The 26100-nt window shown below is 36.0% G+C and overlaps 4 protein-coding genes across 7 annotated transcripts; 3 read left to right on the top strand and 1 right to left on the bottom strand.

Annotated features, from left to right (window-relative positions):
* Positions 1-617: 617 nt before the first annotated feature.
* LOC141612656 (uncharacterized) lies at positions 618-3141 on the top strand. The gene is made up of 3 exons (XM_074431465.1): positions 618-963; positions 1856-2545; positions 2666-3141. Exons 1-3 carry the CDS (start codon positions 934-936, stop codon positions 2930-2932), a joined length of 987 nt encoding a protein of 328 aa, XP_074287566.1. The 5' UTR covers positions 618-933; the 3' UTR covers positions 2933-3141.
* Positions 3142-3287: 146 nt separating this feature from the next.
* Positions 3288-6564, bottom strand: LOC141612655 (protein RETICULATA-RELATED 5, chloroplastic-like). Its single transcript, XM_074431463.1, has 8 exons — positions 6130-6564; positions 5506-5682; positions 5309-5401; positions 5066-5181; positions 4736-4834; positions 4106-4399; positions 3836-4000; positions 3288-3721 (listed from the first exon to the last, which is right to left on the bottom strand). The coding sequence occupies exons 1-8, from the start codon at positions 6463-6465 to the stop codon at positions 3577-3579; spliced, it is 1425 nt and encodes a 474-aa protein (XP_074287564.1). The 5' UTR covers positions 6466-6564; the 3' UTR covers positions 3288-3576.
* A 2384-nt stretch (positions 6565-8948) lies between these two features.
* Positions 8949-14152, top strand: LOC141610756 (putative protein FAR1-RELATED SEQUENCE 10). 3 transcript variants are annotated; one of them, XM_074429010.1, is made up of 5 exons: positions 8949-9053; positions 10768-10850; positions 10947-12100; positions 12287-12730; positions 13056-14152. In XM_074429010.1, the coding sequence occupies exons 3-5, from the start codon at positions 11084-11086 to the stop codon at positions 13656-13658; spliced, it is 2064 nt and encodes a 687-aa protein (XP_074285111.1). In that variant the 5' UTR covers positions 8949-9053; positions 10768-10850; positions 10947-11083; the 3' UTR covers positions 13659-14152. The 3 variants fall into 3 exon arrangements, with proteins under 3 accessions (XP_074285111.1, XP_074285110.1, XP_074285112.1); XM_074429009.1 differs by having other exon boundaries at positions 10768-12100; XM_074429011.1 differs by lacking the exon at positions 8949-9053 and having other exon boundaries at positions 9054-10850.
* A 1005-nt stretch (positions 14153-15157) lies between these two features.
* LOC141610759 (glucose-6-phosphate 1-dehydrogenase, chloroplastic) lies at positions 15158-21316 on the top strand. Of its 2 annotated transcripts, none has more exons than XM_074429013.1 (10): positions 15158-15583; positions 17491-17672; positions 17992-18086; positions 18192-18306; positions 18629-18834; positions 18910-19059; positions 19154-19274; positions 19377-19606; positions 20163-20363; positions 20820-21316. In XM_074429013.1, exons 1-10 carry the CDS (start codon positions 15337-15339, stop codon positions 21070-21072), a joined length of 1800 nt encoding a protein of 599 aa, XP_074285114.1. In that variant the 5' UTR covers positions 15158-15336; the 3' UTR covers positions 21073-21316. The 2 variants fall into 2 exon arrangements, with proteins under 2 accessions (XP_074285114.1, XP_074285113.1); XM_074429012.1 differs by having other exon boundaries at positions 15183-15583; positions 17479-17672.
* Positions 21317-26100: the final 4784 nt, after the last annotated feature.

Here is a 26100-nt window from a genome sequence, read left to right as displayed (position 1 = left end):
AGTAGGGTTGGTCAAACATGCAGGCTGATCCGATCATCGGGTCAATTTCTACCTGGTCTGATCTGACCCGGTACTAGCTAGGCCCGACCTGTCAAATACAAGGGTTGGGCCCGGGTTGAGGATATCTTAACCGCGCCGCCTCGACCCGCCCAAACTCGGGCCCGCACTAGGCTCACCCTTGGCCCTCCCCCAACACGCCCCTGAAACTGGGTCTGAGTCCACCTCCACCCGACCCAGCACGTCCCTTTCCTCGGGCTATGCCGAGGCTCAAAAAGTTTGGCCCGGCCCACATCCCAAGTGCACTTCATAAGCAACATCTTACCCACATCCCAAGTGCACTTCATAAACATCGTTGTCGAAGAGAAAAATGTAAATTGTCAAAGGTATGCAAACTCGAGCTGCCACAGAAAAATGTCGAAATTAAATTCGTCTACTTCAACTGTGCAGGAAAATATCTTAATTAGGGCCCTAATTAAGATTGTATACTCTAGGTTTACAATAGCGTAGTGAGTTATAGTGTTACCTTATTGTTTTAAATTTATACTCCGTAAATAAACATGCATGGTCGCATGGACTCAATTCTTATAAACATAATTCATAAGCACATTGTGCAAAGTATACTCATATTTTTATCTCTTATAATATGAGAAAAACAGACTATCTTACACTTAAAAATACGCCTTATATATTCAAAATATTAATCAATTCACAATTACAATTCAAAAAGTACAATAATAATACAATTATATTATTCTCTTCTAATATTAGAAAAATAGACTAGTATAACTATCTTACACTTAAAAATACGTCTTATATATTCATAATATTAATCAATTCACAATTACAATTCAATAATTCAATAATACAATTATATTATTCTCTACACATTGCACATATACGTAAAATATTGTTGGACTTTCGCAAGCAAGAAACATGGGAAATTGCTGTAGTAACAATTTTCAGGTAATGCAACACAATTTCTTGAATTTTTAGCCTTCTATGTGCATGTTGAGATATATTATTGTATAACGATTAACGTATGGGACGATTGTTGGGCGTCAATCATCACCGTAAAATTGTTGGTCGAAATCAAGAAATACATTGTACCGACTATTTTAAACTAGGCCCTAAATTAGATATTCCTAGTAAAATCAAGAAATGTCCAAGAAAATGTATAACACCATCTATTGTAGCAGTAATAAACTATTGCCATGCATGTAAGACGGTTTTATATTGCAAGACATTCCATTTTAGGGAAAAAAAGGCATTTTATATAATAAGACCGTCTCGTGGTGTTAGACCGACGTAATTTGTATTGCTATAGTACTATAAAATGCGTTTAATGACGGGAAGACGAAAATTGAGGGCATGATTATCAAGAAACAATTTTCTTAGCATGATTATTACATTTTCTTGGAATAATAGTTATATTGCGTGAGAGTTGAGACGGTTTTATACTATAAGACGGTTTTTTTGTGTAAAAAAATAACTCGTTTATTAGTAGTAAATGAATAATTTCGTTATAAAAATGGACCGTCTCACACCATAATTCGTGTTCTTGGAAATGATCAACAATTTTCTTGGAATCATGGACAATCTTCACGGTCCAAATTGTTTTTTAGCTTAATAATTCAGTATTCCGTATGAAAAATTTAAGATTATCCGATTACATTTATATTATATTGCTCGTTTTTGTCATTAGATGATTAATATTTAGCGATTTTACTGTTAATTGAATAATTTATTTATTCATTTATTTATTTAGATTTATAATATATTGCCCGTTTATATCGTTAGATGATTAATATTTAGCAATTTTACATTTATTTAATAATTTATTTATTCATTTATTTAGGCGAATGACGAGAATATTCCGGATACTACTAATGTGGCTCCTACCGGATCTAATGGGTCACATCACTCGGAAGGATCTAATGGGTCAAATGTGGTTTCTAACGGATCTAATGAGCCGGATAACCGAGATGGTTCAAATGGGTCAGAAAACCGAGATGGTTCAAATGGGTCGGATAACCGAGATGATTCAAATGGGTCAGCTAGATTAATCAGGAGGTACTTCGATTGGCATAACCAAGAAGAAGCGATATTTTGGGCAATTGAAGAGCAAACCGGATGTTTTTGCTGGGTACATGTCGTTGTCGATACGCTAGAAGGATTATATGCAATTACGCATGATCGACAAAGGATTAAATTGTCGAAGCAAGAGCTTGTCGACAATCTATATCGACAAACGATTAAACCTCCTGTGTATGAATCAAGCAGTAACACTTATTCGATATCAATGGAAGATGCTTATAATTGGATCATTGATAATGGCCTAAGTCTCGAAGCAGATTATGGGTCCGGAATTTACGAGGCTACCTTACAAGATCCTAAGGATAGAATCCCGGGCTGTCGAATTTTTAATCTAACCGGAGTTGGAAGAATTTACTCGAATAATCATAATGAAGTCCGTATTCTCGAGGAATTGGACATTTCGCCTGGTGCCGGAGTTATAATTATGGATCCGACCCAAATGAATTCCCTCGTAAGTTTACTTGTTCAACTCGATTTGACTAAATGAGTCAAATGCCAAAAAAAAAAAAAAAAAAAAATCGATTGATTCGACCAAAATGAAATTCAAACTTTGTTCTTGTGTTTTGTATAGGATGCAGACGGAGTCTACTCGATTGCAGCGGATGCAAGTAAAGACCTGAATAATCATGGGGTAGTGGTAACAGGGTATGATGATAGTGGATCACGCAACGTGTACTGGGTTCGGGACTCGATGAAGTCTAAGGCTCCAAATGAAGGACACTACCGTGTGAGTAGAGCATCAGGTGTCCAATCTGATGAGAAGGATCCTGTCGTGTACGTGCTTTTCCCTTACGGAGTTTCGCTCTCAGAATCATCAACAACCAGCAATACTCTATGATTGGTTATGCTTAATATTTGAGTCTGTATATTTGGTACGTATTAGGATCGGTTATGGTTAGTACTGGATATACCGCGACATGTGATACATGTTGTTAGGACTGCTTATGCTCGATTAATCATTAGCGATAGATTCCTCGTAATAACAAAAATGAATTTGTTATACTCAACTTCAGAGTTTTCAGAATGCAATGAAAATATTAGAGAAAATTTACTGTAATGTATGGACTACAGAAGATTAGTAAACTCAAAAAGTGAATATCTGTGAATTTTCAGAATGCAATGAATGAGAAAATTGCTAAAATTGCAAAAGCGACAGTCGGACTGTAACTTGTGAGTTGTGATCAGATGTCTTATTTGCATTTACTTCACTAGCTTGGAAAATATCAGAGAAAACAACCAGCTGCATATTACTGTAGGCTATACGACATTACATTTCTGAATATAAAAAAAACTGAACAAATTTACGGTTAACTGTGAGCCGCGCTGTACTACTGTAACTGCAGTGCAAACTGAGCTGAATACCTCTACCCTTCAACTGCTTTCTACTGTAACTGCCAAACGGACTAGCGTCATCATCAGTTATATGCTGTGTTTGCCTCTGATGAACCCGTACTCTTTTGATAAATGGTATAGGCTCGATCTCTAGGATGCTAGGCTATTTTCTGGTACTTTGTTCCTTGTGATTCTCTTCTTCCTGTTAACTTTGTCCCTTTGAGGCAGGGGACCAAAAATTTCTGTGTCAAGCCAAGCATCCCTTGATATCTCTCCTAGTTTTGCATTCAATATCCTGCAAATGCAAAGTTAACATATAAGACTCGGTAAGAAGAAAACATAATGCAAGCGTGCTGCGTGCATATATATATCAAGACGAGAAGTTTTTATAAAAGATGCTGAAACACACCTGAAAGCGGCATAGAAAAACAGGCTCACTCGGATCACTTCAAAACGGTTACTAAATAATTTGTCCATCCCATAAACCATCTGGTATCGCCAGTTTGTGTAAAGGCCGAGGAAAGCTCCATAACCAAGGGCATTCATGTTTGCAGGCGGTATTTGCACAGAAAGTCTGTTCATTCAATCGATGATTTCAAGATCCATACAAAACAGCATTAAAATTACGCGAAGATTTCAAAGGCTTCTGGCAATTAAAAAATGAAGTACCCAAACTAACCTTCCTTGCTTATTTCTGGCACAAAGATTCGACAAAGCAGTTTGAACAGCACCTGCTACAAATCCCAGCAGACTGAGTTGTACAGCTTTGCAGACAAATGACTGAATCCTTTGATGAATGTCAAATCGCCTGTGACGGTAACTTGCTTCAAAGATATTGTTTGGGAGCTTATGCAAATTGAATCTGGATGTATTTGCAAAGGAGCAACAAGGAGCAAGGGACCTAACAACCAGCGAGTTGCAGGCAGCGACAGTTAGAACATTTATTAGTGCCAAATCCCATTCTTGCCTCATTCTGTTCCGGACAAAAACAAATGGAAATGTTGAAATGCAGTCATCTTACTGTGATCGAGAAACTAAAAGGAGAATCTGAATACTATCGTTGTTGGAGGCCAAAGAGTCTAGAAACACGACAACCAACATTATCCCGGTGCCTTACCCTTGCGTTTGAAAAATTGTTTTCGAGTGATCCAGGATGAAAATTAGGTAGAGAATTGCAAGCTAATAACTTCTACTAGATATTTGACGATAAAAAGAAAAGCAAACAGTTTGGTGATGGCGAGTCTTTAGCTGCATTGGAAATGGAAAGAGTCAAGAAACACTTGACAGTAAAACAATTTTACAGGCGTACCTTTCCCCTCGCCGGTTAAACTCTGATTGTACGGAGCAAGCGATTGTGACAATCTGTTCAAATAGAAGCTTCTGCAGGAAAGCAGGATCTGCCACAATCCTGAAACAGCAGGTTACAGTCAGTTACATGTTCATCAAATGTTTCAGGGTAAATCTTGCAAATTTAATTCACCCAATCAAAAACCAAATGTTTGAAGGAGGAGGGGTGCGGTAGGCTTGTGGCAGTCAGCGTACAATGCAGCTAATATGATTTTTAAACATCTAAGTCTTACATCTCAGTTATTTCTCGAATCAAGCACAGAAACCAAAGATGACGAGAACAATTATTTACCTCCCCATGAAAGCGCTTGACATAACCTTAGGGAGAGCCCGATAAATTGCCCTAGTAAAGCTTGGCCTTGATTCATTCATTAGGTATTTCACCAGTTGAGCTGAGCTGATTAAACCCTGATAAACAAATGCATCTTTGAAAGTTAAAAATCTCGCCGTTTATACCTAGAAAATTTTCAGTAAACTACGGAAATAGGAAGGACTATGTTATCACCACCAAGACAGTCAGGACTCAGGCACCCACCAGTTCACAAGCGAGGCGTATATAAACTGGTAGATCATTCAGTGTCTTCTGCCACTCCTGTAACACTGCTTCTATAGATCTTTTGTCATATAACTGCAATAACATGAAATTTACGGCACGTTACCCAATGCCTTAATGGCTCCAGTAAATTGTGAGGTTTTACTAATGCACAACAAAATTAATGGTTGCAGGTATACCTCATCAAGTGAGATCCTTTTCCTGAACCATCCATCCTGATCTCCATCATCTTCATCATCATCGTCAAAATCAAAGTAATCGTCATCATCACCATACCCACCTCCACCATTGTCACCACCACCAGTTTTTTTACCCCCATTACCACCACCACCATTATCGCCGAACTGTAGTGTTTCCTTCAATTCCACATATGATCAGTCAGCTCATTCATACAGTAACATTAAGAGTTAAGACCCCGTTCTTTTGAACTGAAACTCTCTTAACGGAATTGAACTTATAGGACCTGAACTAACCAAACGGAATTGAAATTGAACTCTAATCAAGTCTAAGAGAACACGGCCTAAATGCTAATCATTTCATCATCATAATAGTCTTCAAAACATAATTAGGTTAAAGATTACAAACTAAATACCAATTAAATCATCCTATGAATATTACCTAATAACAAAATTACAACATTAATTCTTCAAGACACCAAAAATAAAATACGTAAATAATTGAAAAGAATCAATTTTGTAATTTACAAGCTGTCACATACGACTTTATCATGCAAGACTAGTCGAAAATAAACACAAATTCTTATGTAAGACGTACAAATCATTAATCATTAATCATATACACACCTCAAAGACAGACTTGCTAGTTTTTTGGTTTAATTCAGGTTTCGACTTTTCCAACGTAACAGCTCGCAACGAGCCCGAGCCCGAGCCATGGCCATACGATCCGGACACCATCATGGAACCACGACGTTGACGTCCATGAGACGTCGAACCATAATCAGCCACGACCGCTAACGCCACAAAAAAATTCCTACTAGACGAAAACAAACTGCATTGATATTTATTGAGTGAAGTAGCATTATTATTATTAAACAAAGATGTTGATTTTGTACGTGAATTTGTTGTTTTGAAGATTGGAATTGTTGATGGTATGATCAAAGATTGAACAAGGGTTGACATTTTTTAATTTGTTGGTGAAATTTTTGGTGAATTTTCTTGGATTTTGTTCGATTGTTTCAGAGTTTTCAGTGTAATTTGTGTAATAAATTCTGGAGCTACGCTAGGGCTTTAGAAATGGGTGTCCGAGAAATTGTCGATACACGCACGCTAAGCAGAGCCAGGTGGGGACTAACAGGAACCACTGCAGATTCTCTGTTTCATTTCGTGTTTCATTTTGTGTCACATCCTTGTCCTATTGAACCAAAGTTGGCTGGTGTGAATGTAAGGGCTCTCGTCTCTTAAACAAGTGGTCAGACGTTCAATTTCTGACTCTTGCGAGTGAAAAAACCAAATTTGAGAGGGGTTAACCCATTAAATTGCCTTCAGTATCCCGAAGGAGATTGTCACAGCTGTCGGTACGGGATACTCCTGGTCAACGCAAAAAAAAAAATCACTTGTCCTGTTGACACATAAGCACTTTGAGACATATTATTGCCACTTACTTCTATTATCTAAAGTGTATGTGTCAAGATCTTAAGGTGATAGGACACAAGATGAGACATAAGTGGAATAGGTGATCTCAACTCAAAGGAACGGTTGTCCCCACTCCCCACTGAACAATTAAAAGCCCGTAAGTTTTAATTTTTTTTTTTGCTAGTTTACTCTATCACATTAGTAGTTCGGCCCATTGACCCTTCACTGTGTGGCTCACGCTTTAGCTCATGTTACGATGCCTAGAGTCTTTGGAAGGTCTAGGTGGTCGGAGGTTCTTCCACCGATTGCGAACGATGCTGTACTATTTGATTTATCTCTAAAAGTAAAGCCTTCGGGTTTTCCCCTAAAAAAAAGTACGGAGTAGAATTTTGGTCTCTCTCATTGGGTAGGTCATTAGATGTTTGGTGATATAGTGCTATGTTAGCGTACACCTAACTAACGATAAACCTTATCACCATACACTACAAGTCCACAATCAATAAGAATTTCGTTTTGTTATGCTTAGTTACTTATGGTAAATATTCTTAATTTAAATTCTTATTGATTGGGATTTACGGTGATGTAGTATTTGGTAAACATAAAAATTTCTTGTGTACCTAGTAACTTTTCTTAGTTATCGACCTTATTGTAAAGTCGTAACATGGTGTTTCGTGTGGTCCCTCTTTCTCATACCAACATCCTATTCCCGAATTCCCAATCCTATCTAAACCATACTTTAATAAAATGTTTTATATTTCCAAAATTCTCTTTTCGACATTAACCAAAACCTAAAGAATTAATTCAAACCCATATAAGACCGATTTTTTTTGGCCAAACTTTCTACTCATCAAATAATTTTTTTTAAGTTTTCGGTCTAATTAATATCGATCTTGGACCCATCCTCACCAGTCACCCCTAGCACTTGCATAGTTCCCTAGCCCCTAAAGGTGTACAACGTAGTGGGCCAGCCCGGCCCGTCCAAGCACTGCTTCGTGGGCCGACATCTAGTAGCCCGGCCAGCACTAAGCCCAGCCCGACACGGCTCATATATCCCCTCGGGCCGGGCTAGTGCCGCAGCTTCCTTGGCCCGCCCCGGTCAAAACACTAATAAAAAATATATGAAAGCTCGGCCCGACACTGGCCCGCTACTAAGTGGGCCAGGCTAGTGCCAGACCAAACCGACCACCATTGGCCCGACCCGGCCCGATTATATGTTAATGCCGTGCTCCGGCTGCTTGACCCATAACCCAGCCCACTCTTGGCTCAGCCCAACCCGCACCAACCCGGCCCACTGAGCACCTCTACCAGCTCCCAATAGACCAATTTTATGATCACTCATAAGTCATACCCTTTAACCACCATCTTTCATTATCTTTTGGTGTAAATGGTATTGTCTTAGGTTGCACTGACACTCCTCCTAATCGGTGTTCCCGTGTCGGACACGACACTCGTTGGACACACGTCGAAACGTGTTGGACACCTGTAAAGCCGTGTCTAACTTTCATCTTTTATTTAGGCCCGTGTCCGACGCGTGTCCATGGTATTTTGAGCCGTGTCCATGGTATTTGGACACACCTTCAAATGGAAAGTTGAATTTAAGGTAAATGGCGTGAATTGTTATATGGTTGAATTTGTTGGGCAAATGATGTTCTTTAGACAAGTAATGAGATGTCGAAAAAATGATTATAAGTTGATTTTGGTTTTAGAAATGAGAATAAGTTATATTTAACGTCAAATTTTACCTTCATTTATTTAAATTTAATATCAAATACTTTTTCAAAAATAAAATCACACATATATAACTACAAAATATATATTTTATTAAATTTAAATAACGTGTCACGTGTCCTAAATTTCATGGGATGTCGTGTCACGTGTCCATGTCCGTGTCCGTGTCCGTTTTTTGCGCAACCTAGGTAGTGTCTACTATAGACAACAGTATGTAATTCCCTCGCAGATGCTCCATTTCCACAATCTTCTTTAACACGTGAGTAACTTCAAAAGTTAAGCCAGTTCTCAATTCCAGTAAGCCAAGTTCAAAACTTTCCTGGTGTAATCTCTTAACTAATCAAGCATTGACCAACTACACCGACTCGAGACGGTTTTAAGCAAGACCTACCGTTTATCCAAACCCTGTAATCTTTCTGTCTCTATTTCCTTTTTTTTTTTCTCATTTCAATCAACCCTTTATTGAAATTTATTGAAACCCATGTCCAATTTGCTCTTACCCTTTCCAAATTTTGTATCTTTTCAACAAATCATTGTTTTTAATTTTGTTGGGATTTAAGATAGTATTAATTATTCTATGATGTAATATGAGTTTGTTTTGTTGGGTTGATTTGCTGTGTAATTTTGCTGCTGTGCCATATATATAGATTGTATATGATTAAAGTTCATGTTCAGATGTTCTTCAGTAATCTTTGTTCAAATTTTTATTTAGTGTGAAATTATACTGGGGTGATTTGAATGACACCAATTCTTGTTTAAAACCGACTTAACTTAATACGGCTCTCACACCCGATTAGAATAGAGGTGTAAATAAAAGTGGTTGGGAGAGGTTTTAAGCTAAGACGGTCTTAAGCAAGACCAACTAGATAAATAATGTCATCAAATTAAATTGATTATGTCTTTTTCCTTGGAGAGGGTTATATATGACATCTTTAAGAGCTAGTTTGTAGAGTAACAATCAAGTTTTTTTTTTCTTTTTCAGTGTTGGTGATTTAGAATGATGATTCTTGTAAGCCGACCCCAAATCGTTTTGGTATTTAAGGGTTTATTGTTGTTTTTGTTTAAAGGGTTTAGTCACATGTTTGTTTTTCAGCTGTTTGATCACTGTGCTTATGTGAGATATACTATGCTGTTATCACAAATGGTCTTATGAGCTCAATTACCTGCCTATAGAAGCATAGATCATGAGTTTGGCCATTTCCTAAGTGCTTTGGAATATGTGAATTGTTCCTTAGGCCTCAGAAGCGTAAAGTATACCGGGGTGTTTGGTTGGCTACTTTGGAATGGAATGGAATGGAATGGATTATTGTCTGGTTGGGGTGATTTGGAATGAAGTTAGATACCTAATGGATTCTAACTCCATCCCAACCCCTTGGAATCAAACTCCGTTCCCCCTTCTACAAATTTATGATGAACCAAACAACTTTAAGCAAATATGGATTTAGAATCACATACCCTCATACTATCAAACTCAATTCCATTCCATTCCGCCTTGTTGAACATTTTGGTCTTAGAATGGTCTTATGAGCTTAATTACTTGCCTAAAGATCACGACTTTGGCCGTTTCGTAAGTGCTTGAGAATATGTGATCCTTAGGCCTCAACAGGGTAGGTAAAATATTTAGCGGATTTTGGTGTCCTCTTCAGTCTTCCCTTGGGGAGAAATTCCCGACATTTGGCAAAGGGAAGAACTTAGTGGCTGCCTCCTAGGCCGTCTGATGTCTGAACATACTAGGGGTTTATAGCAAGGACCCTTTTTGTCACTTTCTTTTCATGCTGATGGTTGCTTACTGGTGTTTCTTCTTTCTGCTGAAAAAGCAGCGAGAAGATTTGAAGGGTTGTAATTCTTAGGTTGGACATGAATGGGATTTATTTGCAGCTGGGTTGCTGTATTCTCCCTAAACCCCCATCGAATCATGGACTGGTTTACGTGTATTAGTACCATGGCTTTGGATTAGTGTCTGATAATATTATGTGGTAACAATCCCATGCTAATGTGATACTTGAGTATATAATTCCTGCAAGCATTCCCCTCTTTGCTGTCACAGGGTTACTAGATTAGCTTGCTATATTGACATTCTTATATGCAAACTTATGTTCGATTTTTACGACTCTTGTACAGGAAGAGAAGTTACATGGTCAAATTCAAGTTGGGGGAAGAGGAGGCGATGAAGCTGCTTGAATAATCTAGGAATGGGGTCACATGTAATGTTTGCAAGTATCTGGAGTAGGTCTTTTGAAAGTGTACTCATTGTTTTGCGCACATTTAAATCTGTCTCTTTTATGGCGGTCATTTTACAGAGACTATGAATGACTTGAGGCTACTATGCGGTCAGGACTGGTTTGGTCATTTTTATTATTCTCATCATCCAACGTGTCCGCAGGGCAACTCTTAAGCTTTCAGCTTCTTGTCTTCTAAAGTGTTTCATAGCATAGCAATGAAACCAACAAACGCTGTTTGGATACAGCGGGTGCAATGTCCCTGTGGAGATTGGAAGTGTTTTATTAGATATGAAGGGAACGAAAAAGGGCAGGCTTCCCAATCAACCGAAAATGGGACTTCATCATTGCCATCCTCAGAATTAGTGTTTACACCATATGTCGGTCAGACTTTTAAAAGCGATGAGGAGGCTTTCGAGCACTACAGTGCCTTTGCTCGTAAGAATGGGTTTTCCATTAGGAAAGCACGATCAACTGAAAGCCAGAACCTCGGAGTTTACAGGCGGGATTTTGTTTGTTACCGCTCAGGGTTCAACCAGCCGAGGAAAAAGGCCGATGTAGAGCACCCCAGAGAACGTAAATCAGTTCGCTGTGGATGTGACGCTAAATTATACTTGATTAAAGAAATTGTGAATGGTTTACCTCAGTGGTATATTTCTCAGTTCAGTAATGTTCATAACCACGAGTTACTGGAAGACGACAGAGTACGACTCCTCCCTGCATATCGGAAAATGCAAGAAGCTGATCAAGAGAGGATTCTCTTACTCTCTAGAGCTGGGTTTCCTGTGAATAAAATAATCAAGGTCCTGGAATTGGAAAAGGGTGTTCAATCCGGGAAATTGCCGTTTATAGAGAAAGATATCAGAAATTTTGTCCACTCATGCAAGAAAACCAGTCGGGAAAATGACATATATTTCACTGAAAAGAGGGTAGCTGATATGCTGGACTTGCTTGAGGCTTGCAAGGCTTTAGCAGAGAAGGATGTAGATTTTTCCTTTGATTTTACAGCAGATGCTAAAGGCAATGTCGAAAATATTACATGGTCTTATGGTGATTCTGTTCGCGCTTTTAACAACTTTGGTGATGTTGTTCAGTTTGATATGACATATCAATCTGTCATATATGGCTTGCTACTTGGTGTATTCTCTGGTATAGATAATCATGGCAAGCCGATTTTCTTTGCCTTTGTTCTACTTCAGGAAATAAGCTCCCTTTCCATAGCATGGGCCTTACAGGTTTGTGCGTTTATAATTTCGTGCAATGAGTCTTGTATGAAACCGTTTTACATGTGAGACCTATCCAAATTTTTTTATGATAGCCGCATTTAATTACACGCACACCTGCAAAGCTGTCTAATAAACATCTTGTGTTTTCTTTCCGTTTTCTATTATCTTCATTTTCTAAACATTTACTTTGAACAGACATTCGTGCAGTTTATGCGAGGAAGACATCCACAAACTATAGTCACTGATCTGGATCTGAGACTGAAGGACGCCATAGCGAATGAATTCCCCAATACCAAACATGTTGTATCTTTATGGTATATTAAGTCTAAACTAAGCAGTTGGTTCTCTTTGCCGTTAGGACTTCAATATTCGGTGTTTAGATCCGAGTTCGAGATCTTGTGCTATCTGGACAGCATAAAAGATTTCGAAACTCACTGGAATCATTTAGTTGCAAGGTTTGGACTGGGATCAGATAAACACATTTCTCTTCTAACATCGTTTAAAGAATCCTGGGCGTTCTCGTACATAAAAGAGTGCTTTCTTGCTCGAATCGTGACAACTGAATACATGGAATCCTTATGTACCTGTCTATATGATATCTTGAACGTCCAAACATGCTTGCAAGGCCTCTTTGAGCAGGTACCCTCTTCTTGTTCTAATCGTGGTTTTGTTTCCTGTAATCGTATTTTCTGTGTACCAGAAACCTACTAATCCTATCCGTCCAACACGACATTGAATGAAATGGGTATGGATTACATACCGAATGCTTACTGGTCTGGCCTTCTCATAACAGGGACAAAAAGGGACGTGCCACGTGTGCATGACAAATTACATGAAAAACAAGTGTATGAAGCATGTAGCATGATTTTGTTGATCAAGCCCTTGTTTCGAACATCTCCTTATTTCACTTTTAAAACTCGAAGATTTCATATTTAATAACATAGACTGGAATCTAATTTTGCAGACTGGTCATACTGCAAGTTGCCGGTACCAACCCAACGAGGAAATGCGGTTTATTCAGCTGAAGACATGCATGCCGATAGAAGAACATGCTCAGACCCTTCTTACACCATATGCCTTTCGTGTTTTCCAACATGAACTTGCGCTATCTACTCAATATGCAACCACAGAAATATCCAAGGAATCGTACATTATCCGCCACTATAAGAAAACTGAAGGAGAATATTTCGTAATATGGGTTTCAGAGGAAGACCGAGTTCATTGCTCATGTAAGGGATTTGAACATTCAGGTATCTTGTGTAGGCATGCTCTTCGTTTACTAGACACAAAGAACTATTTCCAAGTTCCCGGCAAGTATTTTCCATTTAGATGGAGACGGGATAGTTCTTTACTTCCTTTAGACGAGGAAACTATTCAAACGGGCAAAGAGGGGAATCATTATGCATTACGGACTCTAACTGATACCTTGCTTGAAGAATCACTGATGTCCAAGGCGCGATCCAAATTTGTTCAAAGAGAACTCACAACTCTCCTTGATCGCGTTAAAAATATATCTGATCATGACGTTGCTTCAGAAATGACGTCTAATAACTTCAGTGAAACGTAGACTTCTCAAACTTGCCGTCTTTGCCTCAGAAATGATGAAGATATGCTGTACGTACCGTACACTTCTCAGGTTGCTGTTCTTTTCTAATGGTGTATGAAATTGTACAGGGTTGTAGATTATAGATATGGTCCTGGGGTTCTTATTTTGGATCGAGATTCGAGATGATGAGTGCAGATCCTCTGTCTCAAAATAGTGTCCTCTTATCTGACTACCTCTCATTTAAACACAACTAAAACGACTTATGGACGGTATTGTCCAGGAGATACGACACAGAATGGGACAGGCGATCTTTACTCGCTAAGCATTATTAATTGACCCTCCTAAAATTTTCAATCTATTTGTAACTATAAATTTTGAATTCTTTCTCAAGTTCTCCAGTACAACATATATCCTCTACATCAGATTATGACCGTCACAAGCAAGACAAAGTACTCCCTTTGTCTCGATCATGTGTTGTCCTTTTCCATATTGAGGTGTCTCAGTGAGTTGTTGTCCTTTCTATTTTAAAAATGAACTTGATGAGCAATTTGATCGTTCACACTCAATTTGTTCCACTTGTCATTTAGTAATTGACCTATTTCTCTTTCCTTGATCTTTGTGTCAAAACCATAGGACAACAAATAACCGGGACAGAGAGAATATATGAATAGAAAGCAATTGATATTGTTATCATTAAATAGAGTTTTTTTGTCAAAAATTACCTTATATTTAGGGGTATTTGTAAAAATACTACCTTATATTTTTTTTTTTTCAACTACCTTTATTTTCTTTATTTTTGGTTAATAACTTATGACTCTTTTATGTTTTAATCTTACTAAGACCGATTTTGGGAAGTCATTAAGTATTGAGCTTAACTTTAGTAGATGTTTGTGGTTATTATTGAAACGTAAAATTCATTAATTTTGCTTATCTGAAGTTAAATTGTGGTTTGGACGCAGTTGATCATTGTTGTTTGATGTTAACAAAGTCATGTAAGATAGGTTAATGTCACTAAATCGACCAAATCTCGCCATATTTTCAGCGTAGGTAGTTTTTAACCAAAAAATGAGAAAACAAAGGTAGTCTAAAACAAGAAAAATAATATAAGGTAGTTTTTTTACAAATACCCCTGAATACAAGGTAGTTTTTGACAAAAAAACCCCATTAAATAAGCTTTATCAAACCCTCTTATGTCTCCCAAATAAATAAACTTTATCAAAAAAATTAGTAAAGTTCTTGTACCCTATACAACGGTCTTATTTAAATTTTACGCAAATTTCCGGATCACCCATTGAATTGTGTGCCTATTTTGGTTATTTCACATGCAATAGGTCTTGGTATAGACGGGTGGGGCGAACAGACGGGTAAAGACCTCTAATAAAATGGGTAGGGATGACAAGGTGGGGCACTCCCATGTGCTTCCCACTTTATGGCAAATGGGTATTTTGTAAGGGAAAATGATATCCGTCTATACGTATAGACGGATAGTGTCCGTCTATAATGAGAATTTGTGTTTCACATGATTATTTAGATGAGGAAAAAAGTGGAAGAAAATCCCGTAGCCTCATCACCTCATGTTTAAGATATACACACAGTCCATGTCAGATTTTCCACTAAATGATCATCATCTTCACTAAATTCCCAACTATTAAATTTTGATTCTTATTAACAACCAAAATTAAAACTCAAATAACATTGCATGGCTATGCAAATGAATGCTACTTGTTCTTCATCATCATCATCTTCTTCTTACGCAACAAAAGTTGCAGTTTTTAAGTGTAATATAAAAATTGGCAACTCTTTTTTACCACAATCTTCCATTATCATGCCTTCAAGATTGTATTCTTGTAAATGGGTCTCTCAAATTCTTTCAAGATTTTACTGTTTTCAGGCTAAATCTTCAAATGGGTATCCCTTAAATGCTGTTCCTCTTCAAAATGATCAAGGTAATTTTGCTTCTTTACTCGTAATTTCACCTGATTTTCTTTGTTTTGTTGTTGTTGTTGTTGTTGTTGTTGTTGTTGTGTTAAAAATTGTGAATTACTCCCTCTGTCTCGTTCATTTGTTTACTGTTGTATTCTCTGTGACGGGTATTTCAATCAAAAGTAAACATATTATTGGGAAAAATGGAGTATATGTAGAAAGATTTCAGCTTTACTGTTTATGGAGTTGGATTTTTCTGTAATTGGTTTGAATTAATTGGTGTAAATTGCTTAGGAGTGCATATATTTAATTAACAGCAGTGAAATCAGAATCACTCTTTTCATCTGAGTCATTTGTTTACCATTTATATTCATTGAATCATTCTTAGGGGTATTTTAATCAAAGGTAAACAAATGATTTGGAGGGAGGAAGTAAATAAGATTAGTCTGTTGGTTGATCATCAGTTCTGCAGCTTTTGTATATACTCCCGCCGTCCGGTCAATTGTTATCCTTTGGTTTTGGCACAAAGACCAAGGAAAGATGAGGGAGCCAATTACCAATGACAAGTGGAACAAATTGAGTGTGAATGATCAAATTGCTCATCAAGTTCATTCTTAAAATAGAAAGAACAACAATTGACCGAGACACCCCAAAATGGAATAAGACAACAAATGACTCGGACAGAGGGAGTAGTAAATAAGATTAATCTGTTGGTTGATAATCAAAAGTAATGCATTTGGTGAACGTTGTTTATGTTACTGTTACATTGACCGTGACCACTGTGACATTCCGGTATCCATGTGTTGCAACCGTTACCATAACCGATACTGCATTTTTTACCATGGTCAGGAAGTAGAAATCTTGCCTCTTTGATGTCTCATGTATCTCAAATGTTGTGCTAATTGATACGGAGTAGTAGTTAGGTTGTGGAGAATATGCGATCATTGTTTATAATGGAATTGACGTTTTCTTGGTGGAAGGAGTTAGGTGAATATAGGTCGGGGTGAAGTTAAAGGCAGTTGGGTCAAGGAAATTTCATTGCTTTTGCTTTAATCTTTACTTTACTTGGATACTATGCTCATAGGCTGCCTGAAATCTTAGTCTCATCATGAAACACTTGTACGCTTAAAGAAGACCTATGGTGTATCAGAACTTACTGTATCGCTCGCTACCTATCCTATCGTAAGACCATTTATTGTTCTATATATCAATGTTTGGCTGGTGATCCCATAGTTGGCCGTTAGCATTGTTTCAACCAAAATTCCTTTGCTACTATCATCATGCGATCAATTATAAGGGCTTCTTAAATGGTGAAAGCTAGTGTGTGAACATGATTGTACTCCGTAGTTCTTATTCATGGATTGCTAGAACTTAATGTAGAATTTCCTTGTATCTCACATAGTATATTGCACAAAGCGGTGGGTTCTTATGGATGAAAAAAAGAAGCCATGCATATCAAGGTGAGATTATTGGGGAAGCCTTCTGCATGTTAAACCTGAGCAAAGTCTTACCGTAAACTCAGCTACCAATTTTAGGATACGAGATTGTAAAACTGAAATTGGATTCACATTTTTGGGTTTTAACTTGTACGTACATGTCTCTTCTTTTGAAGGGCCGTTTAGAAACAATCTCTATATTGTTATATGGGGAAGGCTTTGTAACATATATCTGACCTCACGCACCCTTCTTTAAGCCGGAACCTCTTTGAAGGCACTTTGGAAATGATAAGGGTGAAGAAGTTGATGAAGTACCTCTTTTTCATATCCACAAAGTTCCGTTTCATTAGTGTGCATTGCTCAGTAGTCTTCTCTTAGCTAGTTACAGAATTGTTAGCTTTCTCGACTTCTAGATGATACGGATTCTATATCAAACATGTATAGTTTTCTTCTGTAATAATGATTAGATCTTTATATTTGAGAATATTTGCCAGGAAGTCCTATTCCTGCAAGAACTGTTGATTCACTAGTTGATCAACATACACTTCCCAACTTGGACTCCACCAAAAGAGAATCAATGTTGAGCATAACCGTAGTCGGAGCCTCAGGAGATCTTGCAAAGAAGAAGATTTTTCCTGCGCTTTTTGCCCTCTTTTATGAAGGCTGTCTACCAAAGGCATGTTTTCTCAATAAATCAGTCTGTTTTGAATGTAAATGTACTGCTATTTGCCTATATCGACTTTATTGACTTTGACCATTAATCTCTCCAAATAAACGTATAGACATAATAATGTAAAATGTGTCATGTTTGATTCATCAAACCTACTATTTTATTTTCGGATTATCAATTTTAAGAAATTGTATTTATTTTTTATTTGAAAAAAAAAAAGTCGTTTAAAGTTGACATTTTTTGCCACACAAGTCAAAGAGGGACAATATAAATGGGATAAAGGAGTACCATTTGTGTAATTCATTGAGACAACCGTGTTATGCAGAACATTACAATTTTCGGTTATGCAAGAACCAAAATGAACGATGAGCAGCTTCGAGACATGATCAGTGAGACCTTAACATGCAGAATAGATCAAAGGTATCCCAACTGCTAATCTTGCATGTGTATTCAATGCTGTGCAGCCTGTGCTTAGTTTGTCAATCTATCTATTTTTCAATTGCTGATATATCATTAGCCTTCCAGAGAAAACTGCGGTGACAAGATGGATCAGTTTTTACAGAGATGCTTTTATCATTCGGGGTTGTATAATTCGGAGAATGACTTTGGAGAATTGGACCGTAAGCTGAAAGAGAAAGAGGTAGGACATCTGTAAGTTTGATGAATGAACTGTGACTTCTGTATTGTATTGACCTGAAATGCATATATATTATGCCTCCTGTGGTTGTTGCCAGAAACCATGGACAATGAACGGAGCAGTGTCGGGTTCATGGTTGAAAATTTGGTTGTTTAATTGAGGTCGCTAAGCTTCAGGTTGAATTTAAGAAGAACCGGCATAAATTTGTGGTTCCAAGTAGACCACAAAGGCCATATTTAAAAACTGCTTTTCTTATCTTCACACTTAATTTTTCGGCAAAGTCCTCCCATATTATTTTTAAACTAATACATTGCTGTAATTTTAGGCCGGGAAGCTGCCAAATCGACTGTTTTACCTGTCGATACCTCCCAACATTTTTGTGGATGTGGTGAGATGTGCTAGTAATCGAGCTTCCTCTGAGGGTGGATGGACAAGGGTTATTGTTGAAAAGCCATTTGGGCGTGACGCAGAGTCTTCCCGTGAACTAACGAGGAGTTTAAAGCAGTACCTCACTGAGGACCAAATCTTCAGGTAACTCCTATCTGTGTTTCTTCAGTTTAACACATTGTCAGAGGAATTTGATCCTGACTTTACGTCTCTCCTCAGAATTGATCATTACTTAGGGAAGGAACTTGTTGAGAATTTATCAGTGCTTCGGTTTTCAAATTTGGTGTTTGAGCCCCTTTGGTCCAGGAACTACATCCGAAATGTTCAGTTGATATTCTCAGAAGACTTTGGTACGGAGGGGCGAGGGGGGTAAGTATGAAACCGAGTTAAATATTCATCAATCCCATTATATTGTTCCCATATATGACTTTTGTGGTCAAACATGTTTTGGCATATTTCGTAGATACTTCGATCAGTATGGAATTATCCGGGATATAATGCAAAACCATCTCCTTCAAATTCTGGCATTGTTTGCTATGGAGACACCAGTGAGCTTGGATGCTGAAGATATAAGGAACGAAAAGGTGCGAGTATTGAGTATCGAGTATCCCTTAATCTTAGCATCGCCTACAGTCTGCTACATAGATTGTATTATTGTGATAATGTTATTCCTCGCATTCATATAGGTGAAACTGCTAAGGTCAATGAGGCAGCTTCAGCTTCAAGATGTGATTGTGGGTCAATACAAGGGTCACAGCAAAGGGATCAAATCATATCCGGGCTATACAGATGATCCAACCGTCCCAAATAATAGCGTTACTCCTACTTTCGCTGCTGCTGCCCTTTTCATTGATAATGCTCGATGGGATGGAGTTCCTTTTCTGATGAAAGCTGGAAAAGCTCTTAATACAAAGAGGTTCGGTCTTACTCCCTAGTCCCTCCATCTCATTTATATTATCGCCATTTGAGTGGTCAGACTCATTACTCTTTGGTTCTGGATTATGATGGAGTAAAGCAAAATGGCTTACTAAAGTGGTTGTGCTTCTTTCTCTTGTGAAGTAGCAGTCCATCGATGCAGTTCTCGACGCAATTTTCATCTTGGGTCATTTGGAAACAGCCTCTTTGTGTTTCTAACATAAGGGTAAGGCTGCGTACATCCGACCCTCCCTTACCCCGCAATTTGCGGGAGCCATTGAGGCACTGGGGTAATGTTGTTGTTGTTGTTGTTGTTGAGTGATCAGACCATCCAGACTTCTCCAATATTTTCCCCATAATATACAACAACATTTTAAAAATGTTCATATGAAAATAGTTGCGTTGATACTTGATTGTATCTTTACAAATATTTGAAGAAAATTGTCGGTCAATCGGTTGAGATGGTATTTATTTTCATTGTCAATACTTTTTGTTACTCTTCTTGAAATTATGTTGCCTTCAGAGAAGGAATATAATTGTTGCCGCGTGAAATGCAGAGCTGAAATTCGAGTTCAATTTAGACATGTTCCTGGAAACTTGTACAAGAAGACTTTTGGAACTGATTTAGATAAAGCTACCAATGAGCTCGTGATCCGAGTGCAACCTGATGAAGCTATCTTCTTGAAGGTCAATAATAAGGTTCCTGGCCTTGGGATGAGATTGGACCAAAGTGACCTCAACCTGCTTTACAGTGCCAGGTAAGACTCGTATAGCGAGTGACTGAGCGTACCCAAACTACCCATATCGTTGTCTGGTTCACTAAGGCAACTATTTCTGTAGTTTGTCCAACAACTTACTTACCTGTGCTCCAGCAGGTTATATACATTTTTTCTCGGGTCGTTCCAACACATTCATTCCACTTTTGGGTATATCTCTACCTAAAATTTCCAAAACGCCGAAATTGGCCTAAAGTCTCTTGATCTACTCCCCCAAAATGACTACCTTCATTCGTTTTTCTCGAAACCTCATTTCGAGAAGAAAAAAATGTATACAACCTGCTGGAAAAAAAATACTCCGTAGTTGATAGTAAGATGATGGTCATTACTCATTTGTGCCCAATGCAATATATTTATGATTCAAAACGAGTCATGAAACGGTTTTGCCTTGTGATAATATTTGTGCAACCTTCTGAATGTGGACTGATACTGATGAAGGTATCCAAGAGAAATACCGGATGCATACGAGAGGTTACTTATAGACGCAATAGAAGGAGAGCGTAGGTTATTCATAAGAAGCGATGAGCTAGACGCTGCCTGGGGATTATTCACTCCGCTGTTGAAGGAACTGGAAGATAAAAAGATCGCACCAGAGCTCTACCCTTACGGCAGCAGAGGACCCGTTGGGGCTCACTACCTTGCAGCTAAGCACAATGTCCGCTGGGGCGATCTTAGTGGCGAGTATTCCTGACTCGAAAACTACGAGGGTAATAAAATTACGTCGTAAGAGGGATATTCCTTTGGATGAATTTTGTAAACTTGCATTTTCTGATGATTTTGTAAACTTGAGATCCTTGTGTTACAAGTTTAGTCTGTACATTGTCAGATCAGTGTGCAAATAAATGATGTATTTGTGATTCAGGTATATACTGCTGTATGTAGAAGTGGAAAACTCTTTTCTGTATGTTTTCATTTATTGCTCTTTAAATGTTCAATCTATTGTACAAATGTCACCTAATTTAGTTGGTAAACTTTTTTGAAGGTGGTAATGTACAGGAGTAAAGTTGCGTATATTTGATCCTCCTGAGGTAGAATATCATAAAACGTCCTAAAGAGGTACTGAAAGTCTAAAACCGACCCTCAATAGTCTCGGAATCTTAGGTTTACACATGCATGGGTTCGATTATAGACTTCAAAGTTTGTTTTTTTTTTTTTCTGACAATCGACTTCAAAGTTTAAACTATGCCATATCGACATCATAGCTCAAAAATCACATCGACATTGGCTCATGAGTCATGACCATGGTCACGTTATCGAGTGCATGTATCATGTATGCTACATCAAAGTGAAATGAAATAGAAATTAGCTTTAGCTTAACTAATTTCTGTCATGTAAATTGTAATTACTACTTCCTCTATAATTTATATTAATCTTTATATTTTTTTTCTTGGAGAATGTTTCGTAAATATGTTAAAAAGTATAAAAATATAATCCCCTTAAATCTCTGAATAAGGTTCACCCTTTCCTTTTTAGGTCGAGGTTCACCATTTGCTTTATTCTCTTTTCGTTTGTTTTTTTTTTTTTTTGTGGTTTTCTTGACTTGCGACCCCACTTTTTCTAACTTTTTATTTTGCTCCTCACATTCTTACTCTTCTTGATTCTTGTGTCATTGAAGAGGTGAATCATAGTTAGAGACCGAGGGAGTAAATGTAAATGTTATATGAATGTAATATCCCGAGTTTATGAGTTGAGGATATTAGTTATGCTTAAAATAACTCATATGAGACGATTAAAGAGGCTAATAGTACTTATATCAGTATTTTTTTTATTAGGAAAGAATAATATGTTTCCTCTTGAGTAGGACCAATCAGTAGGAGGATTAAACATCTGATGTACTACCTCCAATTCTATACTTTCTGAGCATTATAATAAAGTTTTTGAGTTTTGTTTCAAAGTTTTTGAGTTTCACATTGAAGTTTCTGAGCTTATTCACTTAAACATTAAACTCAAAAAAATTACAATAAAAACTCAAAAACATTACATTTAAGTTTAGTTAAATTTTAGTTTTGACGGAAAAAATATTAAAATCTAACTTATAAACTTTAATATGCTCAAAAAAATTACACATATGCTCAAAAACAAATAAAGTTTGAGGTAATAAGCTCAAAAAAAATACATATATGCTCAAAAAACAAAAAAGTTGGAGGTAGTACATCCGATGTATGTTCCTTTTTCTCTAGGACCAATCTATCTCATCCTTTCGGATGAGGGGGGAGAGTGAAAGTCAATGACTTTCAACCCACCTCGAAGAAGAAGACAAGAATGTCCCAAATTAGCCATAAACTCACAGAAATAATGAGAAAATTCCACTTCTGTAAAAGAAGAAAGTCCGACCTTAATATCGGCGACTAAAGAAGAAATTTCCCAAGGAACGTTCCACGGATAGAGTTAATAACACAAATATTATCTCCTTCAATATCTAAAATGTTAAAACCCAAAGATTTAGCAGCAATTATACTTTCTCTACGAGCAAGAGTTTCGGCTAAAAGAACACTAACTTGACCGCAAAGTGTCCATCATGATCTCAAATATTGAAGCCTAGAGCAATTATACTTATATAAGTATAGTGCACTTTCTTATCTGCGTGTCAAGTATTAGGAACTCAATGGTTAAACACTTAAACCTACTTGTTTAATAGTCCTAGAACGGTCGAACAACTGACATTTCTAGAAGTTTTTCCATTTTAAAAACATTTTCCGGTCTAAGAAATGAAAAGCAACACGATAAAGCCCTAATCTATAAAATATAATTAAAAAGCTACCCTAAAATGACAAATAAATGTCACCTAGACAAAGCCACGTAGGATCCAAAAAGTCACCTAGATTAAAATTTAATGTGACGTGGCATATTTAAATGTGATGTTGCATATTTTTAATGTGACATGGCGAATTAATGTGACATGGTTTATCAATTTATTATTACATGACATTAATTTAAATCATTTATCTATTAATTAATTAATTCACTTATATCTATAATATTAAAGGATATTATTATTATTATTATTAAATTAATTTTGTATATTAAATATATTGTCTTCCAAAATTTATATAACCCTTACAAATTTACATCAAATTTCATAATTTATAATTAATATTGACATTTTAATTGAAATTTTTGTAATAAAACATGCTAATAAATTTCATAATTTATAATTAAAATTGAATTTTTAATTGAAATTTTTGTGATAAAACATGTTAAGGAATTAATTAAACCTCTTCATATTACTAAACACTCACCATTATTAACATTTTCCTATTTAATTCATTGTTTTTAAAATTTTTGTAATAAAACCTGTTAATAAATTAATTAAACATTTTCATATTACTGAACACCCACCATTATTAACATTTTCCTATTTAATTTTTTTTTAATTAAACATGGTAACAAATTGATTAAAACTTTTCATAATACTTAACACACACTAAATTAATTAAAAGTTTTTCCTATTTAATTAATTTTTGTAATATAATATGTTAATAATTTTATTAAAACTCCTTATATTACTCAACACCCATAATCTTCATTAACATTTTGTCCTATTTAATTCATCTCTTGAGGTCCTTGGCAATCAATTATCTAATTTAATAATACCACAAAATAAATTAAAAATTAAATTAAATTATGGGAATTTATGGTTGTGTAATGACTATAAAACCTACAATACCTATAATAGTTTCTATTCACTTTATTTATTTAAAATATGCCCATTTGTCATGAGTTTCTAAGTTGTGGATTGTATTTTATGGTTTAATTTATTTATTTGATTATATTGAGTATTATTGTCGAGTATTATTGTTGAGTATTGTTGTTGTTGTTGTTGTTGTTGTTGTTGTTGTTGCTGTTGCTGTTGTTGTTGTGTCCCATAAAGTATATTTTAATTTGTTATATTGTTGGTTTTATGAATCGTTTGCTTTATATTTGAATTCATGTTTTTCAATTGGTTTAATTTAAGTGACTTACATGTGACAATGTTTTGATTCGTTTGTCAAGTTTTTGTCAGGTTGATGTTTTATCTTTTGGTCAATGTATTTTTTATATAACTTTAAAGCACCATGAAACGTATGTGAATGCAGATAAGGCAAACCATCACATGGGTAATCTGAATAGGGAAGAAATACAAAAGGCACAAAACTGAGATAAAATTAAAGGTAAAAAAACGTAAGGTAGAAACTGATAAGTAATGGATGATTGTTGATCTCAAAATAGAAGTCGATCTTATAATACTTCTTTTAATTTGTTATTAAACGTATATTGTGGTGTAATTTTACTATTATACTTTCCCGATCAACCTATTTGAATTTGTATTTTTGTATTCACGAGTATAATCATCTCTAACGTATATTTTTTTTCATTTTATATGAACTATTATCAAGGCACGTAATAAAATGAAGCGAAAGTGAACCTTCCGGTAAATATTAAATAGTATGATTTATAAATTCTACTTCGTATGTTTTTAAGTTTATGTTTTTTTTGTCAAAACATGAATACATAAAACTTACTCTCATAATTTCCTTAAAAAAAACTACTCTCATAATTAATGGTAAATAAATAAGTACAAATAATTGAATGAAAAATCTTTAAAATTTCACAATTTACTTTTTGAACCATCATGACAATAATTAATCATTTTAACTATGTCATTTCCTCTTCCAATTTAAGTTTTCTCCAACTCCCACCTTTTGATTGTTTTTCTATAAAATTTACTTTACTTTTTTAAGTGGTTTATGCTTTTTTAACCATTATAAGATGATCGTTGATCTCAAAATGGAGATCTTGTAATATTTCTTTAAATTTGTTATTAAGCGTATATTGTTGTGTAATTTCACTATTATGCTTTCCCGATCAACCTATTTGAATTTGTGTTTTTGTATTCATAAGTATAATCATCTCTAACATATATTTTTCTTTTTTCATTTCATATGAACTATTATCAAGGCATGTGCTAAAATAAAGCGTACTAAAAGGAAGCGAAAGTGAACCTTCAGATAAATATTAAATAATATGGTTTCTAAATTCTAATCTATATATTTTTAAGTTTATGTGTTTTTTTTCAAAACCGGAATAGATTATTTTATAGTCTTTAATACTATTTTTATTTTTATATAGGATCGTGGATATAAGTATAACAAGAGATAGATCAAATTCTTGAAATAGTAATAAGGAACTTAAAAATTTTTATGAACCTTTTGGAATTCGGATTTAGGGAATATATATAGTTTTTTAGATTATTGAGCAATTGAAATGAAAATTTTATTCGTAATACATGGAGTAGATACCGACCATACCGTTGAATCGTATCTAATATTTTTCTATCGATATAATAAATGTTTTTCGGATGTAAATAATATTCGAAGCATGCACGTGGTGATAAGACTTCAAAGATATTTCTATGGGATGGTTGATGGAGAGGTCTGGAAATAATTTGGAGATGACTATACTGAGGTATTGAGTTTACAACCTTATAAGGCGTCATTGAAGATTTTTCCATACGGAATTTATTATATACGGATGGTTTCAACTTTTAATATTTAAAAAACTCACCTTATTATATTGCGGAGTAAAACCCACGTATATATAATGAGTCGTCTTTGTCATTGCTCCGTTGTCAAGTTTCTCAAAATTAGTAGCTACCACATTGTCACTTGCAGGAATCGATTTAAAAAAATAAACCAAAGTTGTCAAAGAAATAAGATATTAACTAACTAATTTCTATGTA

The sequence above is a fragment of the Silene latifolia genome, chromosome 11 (genome assembly GCF_048544455.1).
Source record: "Silene latifolia isolate original U9 population chromosome 11, ASM4854445v1, whole genome shotgun sequence".
In the NCBI taxonomy this organism is placed as follows: Eukaryota; Viridiplantae; Streptophyta; class Magnoliopsida; order Caryophyllales; family Caryophyllaceae; genus Silene; species Silene latifolia.
Note: the sequence above shows the minus strand (reverse complement) of the source record. Positions and strands in the feature narration are given on the sequence as shown.

Excerpts from the sequence above, each read along its gene's own strand:
- LOC141612655 (XM_074431463.1), bottom strand. The coding sequence starts at position 6,465 with ATGTCAACCCTTGTTCAATCTTTGATCATACCATCAACAATTCCAATC. Across the intron at positions 5,683-6,129 it reads CTAGCAAGTCTGTCTTTGAG|GAAACACTACAGTTCGGCGA; the intron begins GTGTGTATATGA and ends GTGGAATTGAAG. Across the intron at positions 4,400-4,735 it reads TTTAACCGGCGAGGGGAAAG|AATGAGGCAAGAATGGGATT; the intron begins GTACGCCTGTAA and ends TGTCCGGAACAG.
- LOC141612656 (XM_074431465.1), top strand. The coding sequence starts at position 934 with ATGGGAAATTGCTGTAGTAACAATTTTCAG. Across the intron at positions 964-1,855 it reads GCTGTAGTAACAATTTTCAG|GCGAATGACGAGAATATTCC; the intron begins GTAATGCAACAC and ends TCATTTATTTAG. Across the intron at positions 2,546-2,665 it reads CGACCCAAATGAATTCCCTC|GATGCAGACGGAGTCTACTC; the intron begins GTAAGTTTACTT and ends TGTTTTGTATAG.
- LOC141610759 (XM_074429012.1), top strand. The coding sequence starts at position 15,337 with ATGGCTATGCAAATGAATGCTACTTGTTCTTCATCATCATCATCTTCT. Across the intron at positions 17,673-17,991 it reads ATGAAGGCTGTCTACCAAAG|AACATTACAATTTTCGGTTA; the intron begins GCATGTTTTCTC and ends CGTGTTATGCAG. Across the intron at positions 20,364-20,819 it reads AACCTGCTTTACAGTGCCAG|GTATCCAAGAGAAATACCGG; the intron begins GTAAGACTCGTA and ends ATACTGATGAAG.
- LOC141610756 (XM_074429010.1), top strand. The coding sequence starts at position 11,084 with ATGAAACCAACAAACGCTGTTTGGATACAGCGGGTGCAATGTCCCTGT. Across the intron at positions 12,101-12,286 it reads CCATAGCATGGGCCTTACAG|ACATTCGTGCAGTTTATGCG; the intron begins GTTTGTGCGTTT and ends TACTTTGAACAG. Across the intron at positions 12,731-13,055 it reads TGCAAGGCCTCTTTGAGCAG|ACTGGTCATACTGCAAGTTG; the intron begins GTACCCTCTTCT and ends CTAATTTTGCAG.